Raw genomic sequence first — 16,559 nt, forward strand, 5'->3', positions numbered from 1 at the left:
CATGGCGCTGACTCAGGAAGGAGAGGTAAAGGTGCAAAGATGCTAAGTAGTGTTGAGATCTTTACGGACTCCTCCCAACGGCCTTACGAAGTGTGAACATGTGCCCATGTACTCAGTCGCTCAGTCCTGTCTGACTCGTTGCGACCCCATGGAGTATAGCCCGCCAGGCTTCTCTGCCCATGGAATTTCCCAGGCAAGAATACTGGAGTGGGTTGCCATTTCCTGCTCCAGGGGATCTTCCCGACCCAGGGATCGAACCCACATCTCCTTCATCTCCCACAGTGGCAGGCAGATTCTTACCACTGCACCACCTGGGAAGCCTGTAGAGAATGTACATTAGTGTCCTTATTGTGTAAATGTGGAAACTGGGTCAGAGAGAAGGAGCTAACTATCCCATGAACACAAAGTGGAGCTGTGAGGATGGGAGCTGGGCTGCTGACCGCAGCTGTCTGACTCCAGCGCTGACGATCACAGGCACAGTCCCGGACCACTGCAGGAGCCGGTCAGCACACCTGGCGTGCAGCAACTGCTCTCAGAGGATGGGTTACTGACAACAGAGTGGAGCCTGACCATGGGGTGATGAGGCCAAGAGAAACCTGTAAAGCAGGAGAAGCAACGACAGTGACAGCAGTGAAGAGCAACAGAGCTCTTCCAGAAAGCCTGGGAGACCAAGGACACACCAATGAGAATGAGGAGAAAGCAGAGCAACTAGCTCAAAGAAAACCAAGGAAGAGAAGACGACACGACGTGTGCTCCCAGGCAGCATTCTTAAGCAAGGCAACAGATCCTGGGGACAGAATCTGCAAAATGCAATGTATGATAATGTCTGGGCTCTCCATGGAACACCCCACAGGGACTGACCTTCAGGAACAAGAGGACATGTCTGGGAATAAATGGAGGCAGCCCAGGCAAGGAATGCTGGCCAGTTCCCTTGCCAGGGATGGCTGTTTCAACCACACACATGGACATAGTCTATTTAGGGTGGTAAAGTTGTTGAAGATTTAATTTAGTCATTGAAATTGTGCCACTGAATTATTCCAAATGAATATCCTCTTATTTGAAGACTTCCTTATTTAATCTAATAGGAACTGAGAGATTGTTACATACTCTTTGAACCATACCCAGGGAAAGATAAAGGGAAGCAGTTTCATCTTTAGATTTAAATGAAGAGCCTAAATGTAAAAACTACTTACAGTTATTTACCAATTCCCCAAACCAACCTTTCAAGGACCCTATACTGGAATAGTTGATTTAGAGCCGAAGCTTGTATCTGGGTGACTGCTGCATCCCAGGCTGGTACAAAGGCAAGGATGTCTATGCTGTGAGGCTATCTGCCCCATCTCTACCAGTTGGTTCCACTGACAACCAGAATAAAGCCAAGAGGAGGAGAAGGACAGATGGACCCAGAGGTCTGGCTTCATGTGCACACTCACCTTTCAGGCAGCAGTAGGGGAAGACTTCTCAAATCTCTGAGAACACTGGCCAAATTGTGTATTAATTACCCTGATCTTCAGCTGGCAAACTTTACTGCCCAAAACAGTCTCCTAGAGTGCTTATTTATTTATTATTTAGTGACTGACTGATGTGGGCCATTTTTAAAGTCTTTATTGAATTTGTTACAACATCGCTTCTGATGTTCTTTTTTTTCTCCGGGGCAGGAAGGCATATGGCATCTTAGCTCCTTGACCAGGGATCAAATGTGCACTGAAAGGCGAAGTCTTAACTACTAGAAACCAGGGAAGTCCCCAGGGTGCTTATATGAACGGGAGGATTCTGGTTCTTGGTTAGGTCTAGGGTTCAGGAACTATTATTTTTCACAATCACTCTTTAAAAAATTCTAGGTTAGATTTTTCCCATGACAATTGGGAGTATCTGAATCTCCATTTTCAATCAAACGTTGCTTTGAAAATAACTAGGACTTGGCACACAGAAAGGCAGAGAAGACTCTGCTTATTATTCTCAAGAACATAATCACTTTGGTTTCCATTTACATCCTTGGTAAAGGAATTTATAAATTATATCCCAGGGGATCAATGTGAGGAAAAAGAAGAGGAGCTTTTATAATGTACGTGCAGAACTACTCCTTTTGCATGTAGACGGAAGAGCCATCTCCCCACTGTAGAGAGGTCCGCTCGCGTCCGTACGAGAAGATAACAACTCGAGCTTCACTACAGCTGCACACATAGCTATGTTTTACTGCAGGTGCCAAAGGGTGAGGCGCGTTAGACCTCAAGTCCCAGCGCTGCTTCCTGCTTTACAAAATTAGATGATAATTCTGGTCCTATGTACTTGGTGGACTGCAGTGAAATCCAAATGCTATCATGTAGAGGAAAGGAAAAGGGAACTGGCTTAAAAGGAGGTAGTGTCACAAGATAGCACTGTTTTTCCTTCTCATACTGGTCCCTGAGATTCCCACTTTAAAATGGAGGTCTTGGGAAAAAGGGACTATATCTCTGAAGGGCACGCCGTGATTTGAGAAGAAACCACTGTAGAATGCCACGAGGGTTCGTTTCTTAATACAGGGGCCACATCCTTTGCTCAAGCTGTTGCGTGAAACTGGCTCAGACTCCAAGGTCCTGTTCATGAGGAGGGATTTCCAGGATGAGGCTTTAAAGTCCTGACACATCTTGCGTGGTCAGCTCTGTATCATGCTCTGGCAGGACATGAATTATCTATGGAGGTCTGAGGGGGCAGGTCTGGTCCAAAGCACTCGGGAGTGGCAATTCTGACGCCCACTGAGATGATAATTTTCCCAAGTGAACTGGGCCAGAGGTCTTCCCAGTTACACCTTTCCAGGTTAACGCCCCATCTTCTCTCAGACTCGTGTTTCTCCTTTATGTGTATTTTGTTGCATGTGGAAGAGCAATATGGGAGTAGGAAAAAAGGTTTTGGGCCAAATAATGCAGTATGGTTGGAAATGCTTTCCTTGTGCAGATTTGGCATAAAAATAAACTTCTCTGGGAGAGGGCTGTTGGTGCCTGTTGCTCATTAATATGCTGAAATGATTTCGCACCCCCCCCCCCCATTTTGAAGGTTCCTTGAGGCAGATTTCTATTCATTTTTTTTTTCTTTCTGGGAAAAAGATAACATGGGTTTGGAGAGAGGTGTGAGAGGGCAGGATGTGGAACTTATGCAATACAGAACTTCTGAGAAATACTACCATTTGTGTGGTTCTCTCAGTTACATAAGGCTGAGGAGTTTGGATGTCTACGCTGCGGACTGGTGTCTTTTTAGGACTTTCAAGTACTATCAGATAACTATGACTTGTACTTAGCAAATGTGGACCTATAGGGCAGGTTTACCTGCACAGGAGACACGATGCCTGCCAAGCACACATCGCTGGTCAATCAGACACACACACACACACACACACACACACGCGTCATAGGAGTACATGTAGGACTTCTCTTTCAGGATTTCTACTGAACATTCTAGGGTGGAATTAAAATTTGAGGTGGGCACAGCTACATCAAAGAAAAACGTACTACATTTTCATTTTGGTTTTATGAGGATCCCCTGAGTCAAAACAAAGCCCTGGACTGGAATCGGCACTTCTTCATTCAGGACAGAACCTCCAGGGGATGGTGAACTGTGGCCGTGGCGCCCTAGTAACTTGGCTCAGTTCGTGTCCAACATGCAGGGAAGGGAGAGAGTTTTGTGGGTTCATGGCCTAGCAGGCGGGCAGGTACCTGGCTGGGGGTCTGTGTAATCCACAGTGTAGCCATCCAGTTGGAGAAGTTCCTGAGGCTCGGCTTTTTTCTCCCGGTAACTGCACATGGCAAACGTGTACTGACTCACCTGAAAAGGAGAAGCAGAGACGTGTGAGGTTGATTTCCTAGAGCCTGTCTTCCTTGAATAAACCTTCCCCATTCAAGCCTGTCCTTTCCCCTGAGGCCCTGCACTCCGGAGCTGGGCTCAGATTGCATTTTTCCATATCCTGCCTATGTGACTTGAAGCAAGTTAAGAGACTTCTCTGGTCCTGATACCTCACCTGTAGATGGATATAATCTGAGAACCTACTTTGTTGCTGGCTTATTATGTAGACTGAACGAGTTCATACGTGAAATGCATTTCAAATCTTTTCTTGATGCTTAGGAAGTGCTTGAGAAAAGTTAGCTATTATCATTACTGCTATATTTTAATTGGCTAAGCTACATGAAATTCACATTTGGGTAGGTCAAAACTGGTTGCATAGCAGCAATTTTATAGCTTTTACCTACTATGACTTTGGCCCCAGCTCTGGCTGAGGCTGTCATGCTCTCAGACTCGACACAGGTCTTTCAGTCATAAGTTAGGGACTAGTTTTTTATTTACACCCGCCTCCATTTCTTTTAGTATTTTATGTTTTGCAGGTCAATTCTCTGCACTGAGCCACACATCTCATTTCTTCCTCGCCTTTCCCACAGAAGGAGTGCCTTTGGTCGCTTTGAAAAGTCTTCCCTTCATCTCAGACAAGTGTAGCAGTGACACGCTGTCAGAAGCAATGAGTGCTTGATCTCTGGGCGCCAGTCACAGGAGAGCCACCCTCAGCCCCTGTCCCTCACCAGCCTCCGCCCACGTCAGTGCTGGGTGCATGCTCCACTGCTGCAGGCCGGCCTTCAGGATCCTGTCGCCACAGTGCATCCAGACCCAGCATGGATACTGCATCCAGCCTGTCTGCAAGGAGCCCAGGGAAGAGCATGCATCCTTCAGGCTTCAGGTTAAAAGCTCAGGGGCATATTTGCCATCCATGGATGTCAAATGTCTTGGAGGAGTGCCACATCCCTCATCTCTTAGTTCCCTTTATTAAAATAGACATTTACTAAGTGAACTTTGATCCCGGCAGGGGATATTTTTTTTATCTCCTTCATGGGTCAGATTTGTCCTTTTTTCAAATGGTAAGAAATTAGAGCTCTCAAACCCTGCATATATCTCCCACAGTCCCTGGCCTGAAGGTCCCAGCGGTAAGATAACAGGAGTCCTCAGGAGAACGTTTCACTGGTTGGTTTATCTCTTGCTGCCCTCTGTTGGTTCCTGATGAAAACTTTCTGACTTGGATTTCTTTACTGTGCTTATAGTTTACAGAATCTGTTCCTTATACTGCAGGGTCTCGATGGGCTTCAAGGGAAACATAAAGCCGCAAAGAGTATGTTCCTAAGTGGACATGTATTATGCTTTGTATTAAGCATCTTCTTCTAAAAAGGAGGATTAAGAATGGAAGCTTTGCGTAGGGGTCACACAGGCCTGGGACCTCATCCCAGCTCTCCTAAGTTCTCATACATGTAACTCAGAGTCCTTATCTGTATTTTACCTGTCTTATTGTGGCCGAAGAATAAATTGAGTGGTGAAGGGTTTTTTACATTGTGTGTGATATTCACCTGGCAAATATTCAATATATGCATTTATGTAAGCAGTTTCCTTGCATCTGGCACTACTTTCTCCTACAAAGTAGCTGAGCAGGTGTATTTGACTACCAGATTATAAGTCCTTTGAAGGCATGCCTAGAGAATCATACATCTTCATTATATTCCCCTTGCCATGAGCAAAATCTACGATGAAATGGGCATTCACTAATTGAGTCTGATTGATCCCTGAAAAATGAGTATTATCATCCAATAAAGAGGCTTCCCCCCTTCCAGATTTACATATGTTACTCCAGTCCATTACTGATCCCAGAGACAACTGATTCTCCAAACCCAAGAGTAAACAGATATTGCTGAAATTGCTCTGCAATGATATTCTTTACCTCTCTGGTACCCTGGACATTTTATAGCACGTTAACGTGATGATCAGCCAGACAGAGGGTTGGGGACATTTATCTGAGATCAGTGAAACATCACAACAGAAAGGTGCTACCTCAAGGTTCGGGCATTTACTATTACCACAGTTTGGGGCTTTCTGACTTCTACTTAGATCCTTGCTTCTTGGAGAGCCGTACGCTGCTGCCCCCTTCTGGTAATACTGTTGAAGTTGTTCCAGACAAATTTTGGGCTCAAAGAAACCGGCTTATCAGGACCATTTTAATAAGGAATTTGGCAACTTACTTTAGGAAAAAAAAAAAGGAGGAACGAAAGAATGATTTATTTTTGAATATTTCTAATTATTGCAAGGAACCTCAGATTTTCTAGAGCTCTTCAAGTGTGAGGGAACAGCAAGGGTTTGGGACTTGCTAAACTGTTGTAAAAGGAGGCAAAAGGAGAAGGGGACAGTAGAGGATGAGACGGTTAGATGGCATCAATGACACAATGGACATGAATTTGAGCAAACTCTGGGAGGTAGTGGAGGACAGGGAAGCCTGGCATGCTACAATCCATGGAGACGGAAAGCGTCGGACATAACTCAGCGACTGAACAACCATGAAGTCTTGCAATCCCTGACCTGCCGGAGTTTGCTGCATGCAGAGGCTCCTCGAGAATGAAGCCAGTTTAGGGGAAAGCACGGTCAAGAGACTCTAGAAGCAATGACGCTGCTCCAAAATCAGTGCGTGGATGGATGAATGGATGATACATGAATAGGTAAGAGATTTGTAATTAAAAAAAGATTTGTAATGGAACAAGTGCAGTAAAATGCTAATGAAAGAATTTAATCGGTGCTTTTAGAGGTTTTCACTGTAAAATTCTTTCAATTTCTCTGTATGTTTGAAAATGTTCTTGATAAAATAGTAGGGAGAAATTAAAAGATAACAGGAAAAAAGCAAAGAAATGGTTCAGATAGAGAGACTGAGTCTTGGTGACTTTGTTTAAGCTCTGGACCCAGCTATGCCAGAAAAACTCTAGTTAATTAGTAATTTAATAACTAACCAATATAATTCTTCTAAAACTTAAGCTAATTCAGGTTGATGATTGTTGTTTACAGAATATAAATGTAAACATCTTTCAGGGCACTTGTGAAGTTGAGTGGGAAGAATGAACATTCATTCAGCAATAAATCATTCACATACTCCATGTCTTACAATTCACTTTCATGGTTAACTTAATATTGATTTCTTGGTGGTAACTATTGTGTTATGAGGTGCTTTACATTATCAGGCAATATGCTAGCTTATTCAGATTTAGATTTTTAGAAAGTTGGAATGGTCAGAATTTAGGGACGTTATATTATTTCTATATTTTCTCAGGGCTTCCCTGGTGGCTCAGATAGCAAAGAATCTGCCTGTGATGCAGGAGACCTAGATTCGATCCCGGGGTTGGGAAGATCCCCTGGATAAGGAAATGGCAACCCACTTCACTATTCTTGCCTGGGAAATCCCATGGACAGAGGAGCCTGGCAGGTTAAGTCCATGGGGTTGTAAACAGTCAGACACAATTGAGTGACTAAAACTTCCACTTCACTTTCATATTATCTCTAGGGAATCAGAGACAAGATATTATTTTGGGACTACATTGGCTCTAACTGAGGCAAGGGAGAGAGCTATGGGCCGCTGTATCCGCACAGTTTCCTCTGAGAGTGTGGCGCTTTGGAAGACACCTGCAATCAGAAGGCCCGTGTGAGTCTGCACACTGGCTGTCTATGAGCTGCTGCTCCTGGGCGGGCCATGTAAGCAGCCTCAGCTTCTGTCTCCTCCTGTGTGGAACCTGTGTGGCGGTGGGGGTAAGATGGGTCCTCACTACAGTACAGAAACATTGTGAAGACCAGCTTGATAAACACCTTGTAAACTCCGAGAGGCCGTAAAGTAGAATTACTAGCATTATTAGAGAAATCATAGAAAGGTGCTAAAAGGGGACAAGTATCTCAGAAATAATTTGGCTGAAGACCAGTTAAAAACTGATTTTAACAAGAGATCACTGGGGCAAGATGATAGAGGTGAGGCTTTCTAATCTGATATGGGTGAGGAGTTGGCTGCGTCCACTCCTCCCATTCCAACCCAAGATGGGAAGCTCAAAATTGGAGCTAATCTTCATCTTTAGCAGTGGTCTGGTCACAGTTCCTGACAATGGTAATCAATGTGCTTGGTCCTGACCATGGGCCACGCAGTTACTCTGATGCCCATTTTCTTGGAGAATATACACTCTAAGAGAGCATAGTCTACAAGGAATGAGAGACTTGGTTTAACAGGGACAATGACTTTTGAGTGGTGTTTCTTCACAGGTGGTCTCTGGACACCCTGCACCAGCACCTCCTGGGCTGCACATCAAGGACACAGGTTCCTGAGCTCCATCTCAGAGTCTTCTCTGTGTCAGAGGCTTTTGCATGCCTCCCTAATCTGCATTTTAAACAACACGCAGTCCAGGCAGTCCAGGTCCGTAACCGGAAAATACAGTGGAGCAACACTGAAGTCTCTGTCACAGAAACCCCCTGAAACGGCTTCATTCCCATCAGGGCCGGGGGTGCAGGCTCCAGTCACACTCACCATCATTTTAGCCTTGATCCTCAAACATGGGAGTTGCTGCTTTGGCTCAACACTCCTCAAAGGGTGGCCTTTGTCCCTGATTAGTAGGAAGTCCATTTATAAGCTATTTTTGTGTTCCCGAGGTAGTAGCTTAGCTCTAAAAGGAAATCTCACTAAGACAGAATGCAAAAATTCTGCATTATGGACAAAAAAGGAGACCATGTGCGTGTGTGTGTGAGAGAGACAGACAGACAGACAGACAGACAGCTGGGGTGGGAGAGGAGACGGACTCTGAGGAGACTGATGTTGGCTATGTTCTCTCTTTAGGCTTTCCAAACAATTTTCCTTGTATTAAATCTAATGGAACTCACGATCCTGTTGGAAATTATGCATCACCAAGTCTCTATAAAAAAACACTCCGTCTGCATGGAGAGGAAACACTCATTGAGTCACATGGGTAGCTGTGCTTCCCGAGTGGTGGCTTCACGTTGTCCACAGAGACCCCTCTGAGGCTGCTGGGGAGTCAGGGCAGGACAGGGTGGGGGGATCTGCTTCCTTCCCTGGCTCCCTCAGCCATCCCCAAATTTGATCAGACTGGATCTCCTGTTTGTTTTTGGTCGCACCACACACATGTGGGATCTTAGCTCCCCAAGGAGGGATGGAACCAGAGACTCTGCAGAGGAAGCATGGAGTCTTAACCACTGGACCACCAGGAAGTCCAGGTTCTCCTGTTTTTACTTTTGCATGTTGGGTGTCAGTGGAACAGTGTGGTGGCTGAAAAGAAACTCAAAATCATGTCTGTTAGACTGGATTCCACACCACATGCAGCTACCTGGTGCCAATGGTCACCACTTGGACCACTATCTTTCTCTTCAAGCAACTTGGGGTATTTTTGGTTTCCCTGAATTGGGCCAGGATTTGGGGCCTTGAACTTCTCTCTTGCAGTTCTGTTGGCATTGGCATTGATACAAAGTGCTGAAGTTTTTGTTTATCACTTTCACAGAGTGCCTGTAAGTGTGATCATCTAAACAGCAGAGATGAAAATATGAGCAGAATCCAAAAGTGATGCAGTATTTTCCAGGCAGGCCACTAAAACTGCTTTGAGACATTGTTGTAGTGGACAGGACAAAAATGTCAACAAAACCTGAGCTCTCCTCCTGGCTCCCCCATTACCTTGCTGATGGCAAGGCTGTCGTATCACCTCTGTAAGCCACAGAAGGTGTTAAGGGAGGCACTGGGTTTACACTGAAAGAGAAGGTTTAGTTTGGGGGATCCCTGTACCCAATGTACTGCAAGGGCTCTTTAAAGTGAATGAGGATCACGTGTACATGAAACATCTCACAAAATCCTTGTAGGAAAGATGCTGAGCTTTAGGCGGGCCTCTGATGCCCTTTCATGATTTTCAGAAGGGAGCTCAGAGCTTGCTTTGTAGCTACTGGGTGATTCTTATCTTCTTTTGGTGGAAGGCTTGGTGTGAAAGCCCTAAAATGTCTGTGTTCCAGTTGCATTGCTTACAACAATCATTCTCTTCTTTTGGGTTCAGTACATATTGTATAGACACAGCTTCACTAGCATTTTCAGCACAATTACTTTTTTTTCCTGAAGAGTGAAATCTCTCCTGAAGTAAGAGATCAACCACTTCTCCTAAGCACTCTGTCATTTCAAAGATTATCAGAGGAAAGTCTTGTGTCCAGTAACCGGCTACCACAGTGGGAGACGAGACTTTGTATCACATGACTAGGCCACTTGTCCCACTTCCTCTGAGAAGGTGTCACCAGCCACTCTCCAGGCCATATGACCTTTCCTTCCTCAGAACCACCTGAAGCACTGCCTGGGCTCCATCTCTCTGCTCCTTTTCCTTCTTTCTTCCACCAAACACTTCCTTAATAAGCATGCCAGATACCGAGCAGGACAGGGTGTGTGTTGGAGCTGAGGGGAGGGAAGGACAGCTAGAGGAATCAGAAGCAGAACTGACCCTGAGGCAGCACACTGTCTATGCGGGAGGCCAGACTCACGAGTGATTCTAGGGGGGCTGCTCTGCCCAGTGGGAGGCACAGAAGGGGAGAATCACCCATAACCCAGCACTACTTCTTTTGACGTCTGTTCTCTCAACCTACATGCTCTCTGTAGAGTAGATACCACCTGCTTGTGCCTGCTCAAGCATTCACTTCTGTGGCTGCTAATGGCACCCTGATTCTGCAGGAGACAGCACTGTGAGTCAAAGTGCCATGGCCCGCCCTGTGAAAAGTTGGGTGTGTGACACGAGCTGGACTGACCCAGTTCCCTGTCTCAAATCTGACCCCTGAGTGGAGATGCAAGGATAGAAAACGGTCAGAGCTGATCCTGTCCTATAGCCACATCAATGACACTGGCCATGGTTCCCACCGCCTGAATTTCTGGAACTCCTCTGGGAAGTAGCTTTTGCAACAATCGTATCAACTACCACAAAAGCCTTCCAAAACACATTTTTTAAAATCATAACTGCCTCGCATCTGTTTCTGCCGTCTGCTTATGAGGAACTCTAAGAGATACTCTTCTGGAAGTACGGACTAGGTCTCCAGGTTCTTCTCTATGATCTATCAATGCACCTTAATCAAAATAAGTATTGGATAAATGTTGGTTAGCTGATATTCCGAGGAAATGTACTGCAGGATTAAATGTCTTCTATCGCTTAGACGTGGCTCATTCGAAAGGGTGGGGAAAATTCCAAAGTTTTCCTTTGGTTAATTTATTTTGAGGTTTTGTTGTACCCTATAGCAATCATGAAAACAAAGATCATGTCTTGCTTACAGCTAGAGAGACGAAGTCTGCCTTAGAGGCTCAGCAGAAGCTTGAGTAGATCCACAGAAGGTCTAGCCTTAGAAGCTCAGGGTTGGTAGAACTTTCCGGGCCATTTAGACTAAGGAGCAGCTGCTTTACTGTGAGGTTTCCGAATTGGTAGAGCCCAAAATACTAGTCAAGGCTCTTTGCAACCTCAAGGACTGTAGTCTGCCAGGATCCTCTGTCCATGGAATTCTCCAGGCCAGAATTCTAGAGTGGGTAGCCGTTCCCTTCTCCAGGGGATCTTTCCAACTCAGGAATTGAACCAGGGTCTCCTGTATGGCAGGTGATTCTATACCAGCTGAGCTACCAGGGAAGCCCCACAGCCAACACAGTAACCCAGAAACACCTTTAGTCGCTTAAAATTAAATTACAAGTTGACTCAATTTATGACAGGTTTCAAAGTACAGCATAAATTAATGTTGGCAAAATGAATTATAGTTTACATGCTCTGGTGGAACTTACAAATTAAAAAGAGGTAATGGAAAATTCCTTTGTAAATTGAAAAATCCTGATGCAAAAAGCAAACAAACCAAAAACAAAAAGAACAAAAAAGAAGAGATTTTTCAAGGATACATGTTACTATTCTGGAATTATATTTTTCTTAAGGAAGCATAGAAGAGAGCAATGATGTTATTTATATATTACTAGTGTATTATTAGTATCAATATCTGTACCTACACCTGCATCTATATATACAGACATGTTACTGGCTGCACAGTTAGCAACAGTCCCAACTGGAGAAGCCCAAAGGACATCAAAAAGGAAAACTCCACAAGTATTAGAATCTGAGTGATACACACATTCATGAAACAGTGTCTACAATGATTTGTGTTCAAAAACAAAAAAAAACATGTTAATAAACAACATGAACAGTTTGGTTAATTTTTTAAAAAAAATCTATGTGGAAAGATATGTTTAGAAAGGTAATCTTAATTATTGGGGATCTAGAAGCCTCAGAAATCAGTAAGACTGGAATGTTTTTCCACAGATAATTCACAATCAAACATATGAAACAAAGAAAAAGATGTAAAAAGTCCAACTAAATTCTGGCTTACTCATAATGACTATCTTAGTGCTTTTAGAAATAGCAGATTCTTGTAAAACAGTGTTAATGTCCCTGTTTCCCTAATCAGGCACATTGCTTGCTCTCTCCCTGGGCCCTGCATTGCTGGCAGGGGTGAGGGGCTACTGTTACCACCTTTCACCTATATTTCTGTATTGTTAGAATTAAAAAATAATTAGCATGTATTAATGTTTAGAATTTTAAAGTGATGTAAAAGTAGGAAAAGGAGTCATCTAGGTACTGGAAATGTTCTGTATCCCTCCTGGTGACTGCATGGATATATAATAAATAGAAGCTCATTGAGTTAAACACTTGAGCTTTGTGCACTTAAGGTAAATTATATAAAAAACATTAAAGTGCTTAGTTGCTCAGTCATGCCCGACTCTTTGAAACCCCATGAACTAAAGCCCGCACCAGGCTTCTCTGTCCATGGGGATTCTCTAGGCAAGAATACTGGAGTGGAGTGGAGTTGCAATGTCTTCCTCCAGCGGATTTTCCCAACTCAGGGATCGAACCCAGGTCTCCCACATTGCAGGTGGAATCTTAACTGTCTGAGCCACCAGGGAACCCCCAAAACATTAATGAATCCTATCACATGTTTAAAAATAATGGCTCTTAAGATTGATATTAGAGTTGAAGAGTTACCTGCACCAAGACAAAGAATCTTTTCTTCCATCTCTTCCAGACATTCTTACCGATGGCCCATAAATACCTAAAGAAAAGAAAAAGACCAGAGGTGCATTAAGCTTGAGCAAGTGCACTGTTTAATTTGCTTTACCATGAAGCTGGCTGCTCATGGACAAGGAAATTCACAGGGCTCAGAAACAGAAAGCAGATCCTGGGGTGTGGCTGAGGATAAGGAACAGAAGGCAGGATTTACTTCCACTTATAGAAAGCACTGTAGCCCATCATCAGACCTGACTTAAATTTGTTGTCGGATTCCAGAAAGCACCTTGGAAAATGTTACACTCCACCTTAATTTGTTTATGTGCTAAAAGTCTTGTAGGTAGGGAAACTCCTGCTGCTGCACAAGAGAGAAAAGAATAGTGCTAAATATTACAACTCCAACTCTTTCACCTCTTCTCAAGTCTCACTCAGGAAAAACTTCCCTTGTTTGCTTGTGCTGTGATTCTGGCAAATGAAGGTACGATACAGAAAGGAAGTTTCAAGCTGACGTAGCAAGTCCTCCCTACACCTCTCCCTCCTCTCCCAAATGCTCGTCTGTTGATGGAAATCATTCTTCATACAGGAAAAAAAAAATTAAGGAAGGTTAAGAATTACAAAGGCACACTTCCAAGATTCTATTATCAGTGTAACTGACTGTTACTGATTCCTGAGTTACCCGCTTCCTCTGTCTGGTGGACTGATACATGTTGAACTGGCGCTGATTAAGGGAGTGAGGCTGGTGCTTTTCAGGCTCCACTGGACCAGAAGAGAGACCTGGTCACACTCAAATGCATCCCAATCCCCGAGTTCCCAAACTGGCTTTACCTGCTATCAAAAGCCAACTGGCCTACTTCCAACTCCCCACTTCACCTGCAATCAGGCAGACTTCACCTGCAATCAGGCAGAGTTTCTGCTTTGGAAGGTAATGAAGAATGCACCTAATGAAAACGTACACTGTTTGACAAATTTCAGGGGCTTCTGGGAGTGGCTGGTGGCCAAAGCACTCAGACTTTCAAGCCACAGACCAGAGTCATCCGGGTCCTCATGCTTATTCCTCAGTTGCAAGTGCAGCTGATTTTTACCTCCTGCAAAGTTCCTCACTCTGCTCAAACCTCCCGCCTTTCAGTCCTAGCCCACATTTGAGGGCCACAGTCAACCACAGACCAGAATGATTTGCATCCTCTTTCTGGCCTCAGGACGGATCCTACCATCTGCACATTCTAGCGTGGATTTCCCTGGGGAAACACTTTCACTGAGTCTCCCCTGTAGACATGCAGACTTCAGCCACTCACAGTGCACTTCCATGATTTATTTCAAATCAGTCCATCTATCATATAATTTACTTGCCTTTTTTTTTCTTTAACTTATTTAACATGAATAAGTTTATTTTGAAAGGAATTGTCATATCATGTTTATATTGATATTCTAATCTTATACTGCATATAATACACATTAAAATACATAACTCTTTAACTATATGCTTATCTGTATATCATAACCACTGCTGTGTCGCATCAGTGGTGAGAATACACTCGGTGAAACCTTAGCCTACAGACACAAAACAGAGCATCTGCCTCTGGCTCGTCTATGCTCTCTGAATTCAGCTTCTGTATCTTATGGCATCTCTCCTCTCTGACCACAGCATCGTTTCCCATCCCATTACCTTTGTACATGTTATGGTACCTGGAATACCTTCTCCCTGATCCCTGTGTCAGAATTCATATTCTTCCTAAGTTTCTACTCTTACCTTGATGCCATCACCTCCTGGGCCCTGCAGATAATTCTGCTGGTAGTTACAATGATCACACTGCTATAATTTCTTTAGTTTCCTATGTATTGTTTCTACTGGATTGTGAGTTCCTTGAAGGAAGGAAACTTATTTCTTTTTTTCTAAATTCTCCATTCTAAATTCCTGGCACAATTTTTGATGTATGGTAGGTGGTCAATATACATTTGTTCTGAATGCCAGGCTCTTGAGAAACCAGAGCCATTTTTATAAAGTTTTCTGATGAGAGTTTCAAACATGGCATAGAGACATGCATTTCTTTGCAAAGTTTTTAGAATTTTTTTTCCTCTCAAAATATATCCCATCTATTTTTTTTTAAATGTGGATCATTTTTAAAGCCTTTACTGAACTGTTGCAATATTGTTTCTATTTTATGTTTTGGTGTTTTGGTGCAAGGCACGTGGGATCTTAGCTTCTCCACTAGGGATTGAACTTGTGCCTCTTGGCAATGGACAGCCAGGGATGTTCTCTATCCTATGTATTTCTATATCCACTGCCACTCCCCATTCAAGTTTTTATCATCTCTACCTGGGCCACAGGAATAGGCTCCTACCTGGTCTCCCTACTTTCACTGGAACTCCATTTGTTATATAACAGAAACACAGTGACTTTTTAATGGGTCAACTAGATCAGAGTAGGAAATGGCAACCCACTCCAGTATTCTTGCCTGGAGAATCCCAGGGACAGAGGAGCCTGGTGGGCTGCTGTCTACGGGGTCGCACAGAGTCGGACATGACTGAAGCGACGTGGCATGCATGCATGCATTGGAGTAGGAAACGGCAACCCACTCCAGCATTCTTGCCTGGAGAATCCCAGGGACAGAGGGGCCTGGTGGGCTGCTGTCTACGGGGTCGCAGAGTCAGACACGACTGAAGCGACTTAGCAGCAGCAGCAGATCAGGAATACACTCAATCTAAATAAGAATGGGAAACTATGAGAGAGTTTCAAGCAGGGGGGAGTGACACATTTATGTTTCTAATTAAGATGATCCCAGTGGCTGCTGAGTGGTTAATGCACTATAGATTGAAAGGGCCAGAGGGAAGGTAGGGAAATCATTGAGGAGATGGTTACAGGGGTGCAGACCAGAGGATGGTGGCTGAGGCTGTGGAAAAGGCAGGTTGGCTGGTAAGTTTATCAGCTCTGAGGCCAACACGGTCAGCTCTGGTTACGTAGATCACCTAGCTCCTTTGGACGGTGCTCTTAACCTTCTTGAAATATATTAATGTATCCACAGAAGAAATGAACTTTAAAGGAAGCCTCAGCCAAGTCTAAGGACAGAGTGGCTTATTGGTCTGTACTGATTAAGAGTATACTCTTCCAGTTCTAGTTCTGCTGCTTAATCCAAGATGTTGGACAAGATGCTTAACCACTTGGTACTCTGGAAAAGCATGGCCAGAAACAGTTCTCTCGTGCAGGGTTGTTGTGGGGATTAAATGAGATGATGCTTGTGAAGTATAAGCACAAAGTATGGCAAGAAGTAGATGCACAATGAATGTTAAGTCTAATTATAGAACATACAAAAGCATATTATTATTAATAGTTATTAACAGCAACATATGTGGTAAGATTGTATTTGAACTGTGGTATTGGAGAAGACTCTTGAGAGTCCCTTGGACTGCAAGGAGATCCAACCAGTCCATCCTAAAGGAGATCAGTCCTGGGTGTTCATTGGAAGGACTGATGCTGAAGCTGAAACTCCAGTACTTTGGCCACCTCATGTGAAGAGTTGACTCATTGGAAAAGACCCTGATGCTGGGAGGGATTGGGGGCAGGAGGAGAAGGGGATGACAGAGGATGAGATGGCTGGATGGCATCACCGACTCGATGGGCATGAGTTTGAGTAAACTCTGGGAGTTGGTGATGGACAGGGAGGCCTGGCATGCTGTGATTCATGGGGTCGCAAAGAGTCAGAC

At 44.2% G+C, this 16,559-nt stretch overlaps 1 protein-coding gene across 11 annotated transcripts in view; it reads right to left on the minus strand.

Moving 5' to 3' along the window:
* CADPS (calcium dependent secretion activator) overlaps positions 1-16,559 on the minus strand; it is a 469,363-nt gene that overhangs the window by 153,325 nt on the left and 299,479 nt on the right. For all 11 annotated transcript variants that reach the window (XM_043442949.1, XM_043442944.1, XM_043442951.1 and 8 more), the window contains exons 9-10: positions 12,840-12,906; positions 3,690-3,798 (exon numbers count right to left, since the gene is read on the minus strand). In XM_043442949.1, coding sequence (XP_043298884.1) covers positions 3,690-3,798; positions 12,840-12,906 — 176 coding nt within the window. The remainder of the gene's footprint in view (positions 1-3,689; positions 3,799-12,839; positions 12,907-16,559) is intronic.

Source organism: Cervus canadensis, chromosome 22 (assembly GCF_019320065.1).
Source record: "Cervus canadensis isolate Bull #8, Minnesota chromosome 22, ASM1932006v1, whole genome shotgun sequence".
Taxonomy (NCBI): Eukaryota; Metazoa; Chordata; class Mammalia; order Artiodactyla; family Cervidae; genus Cervus; species Cervus canadensis.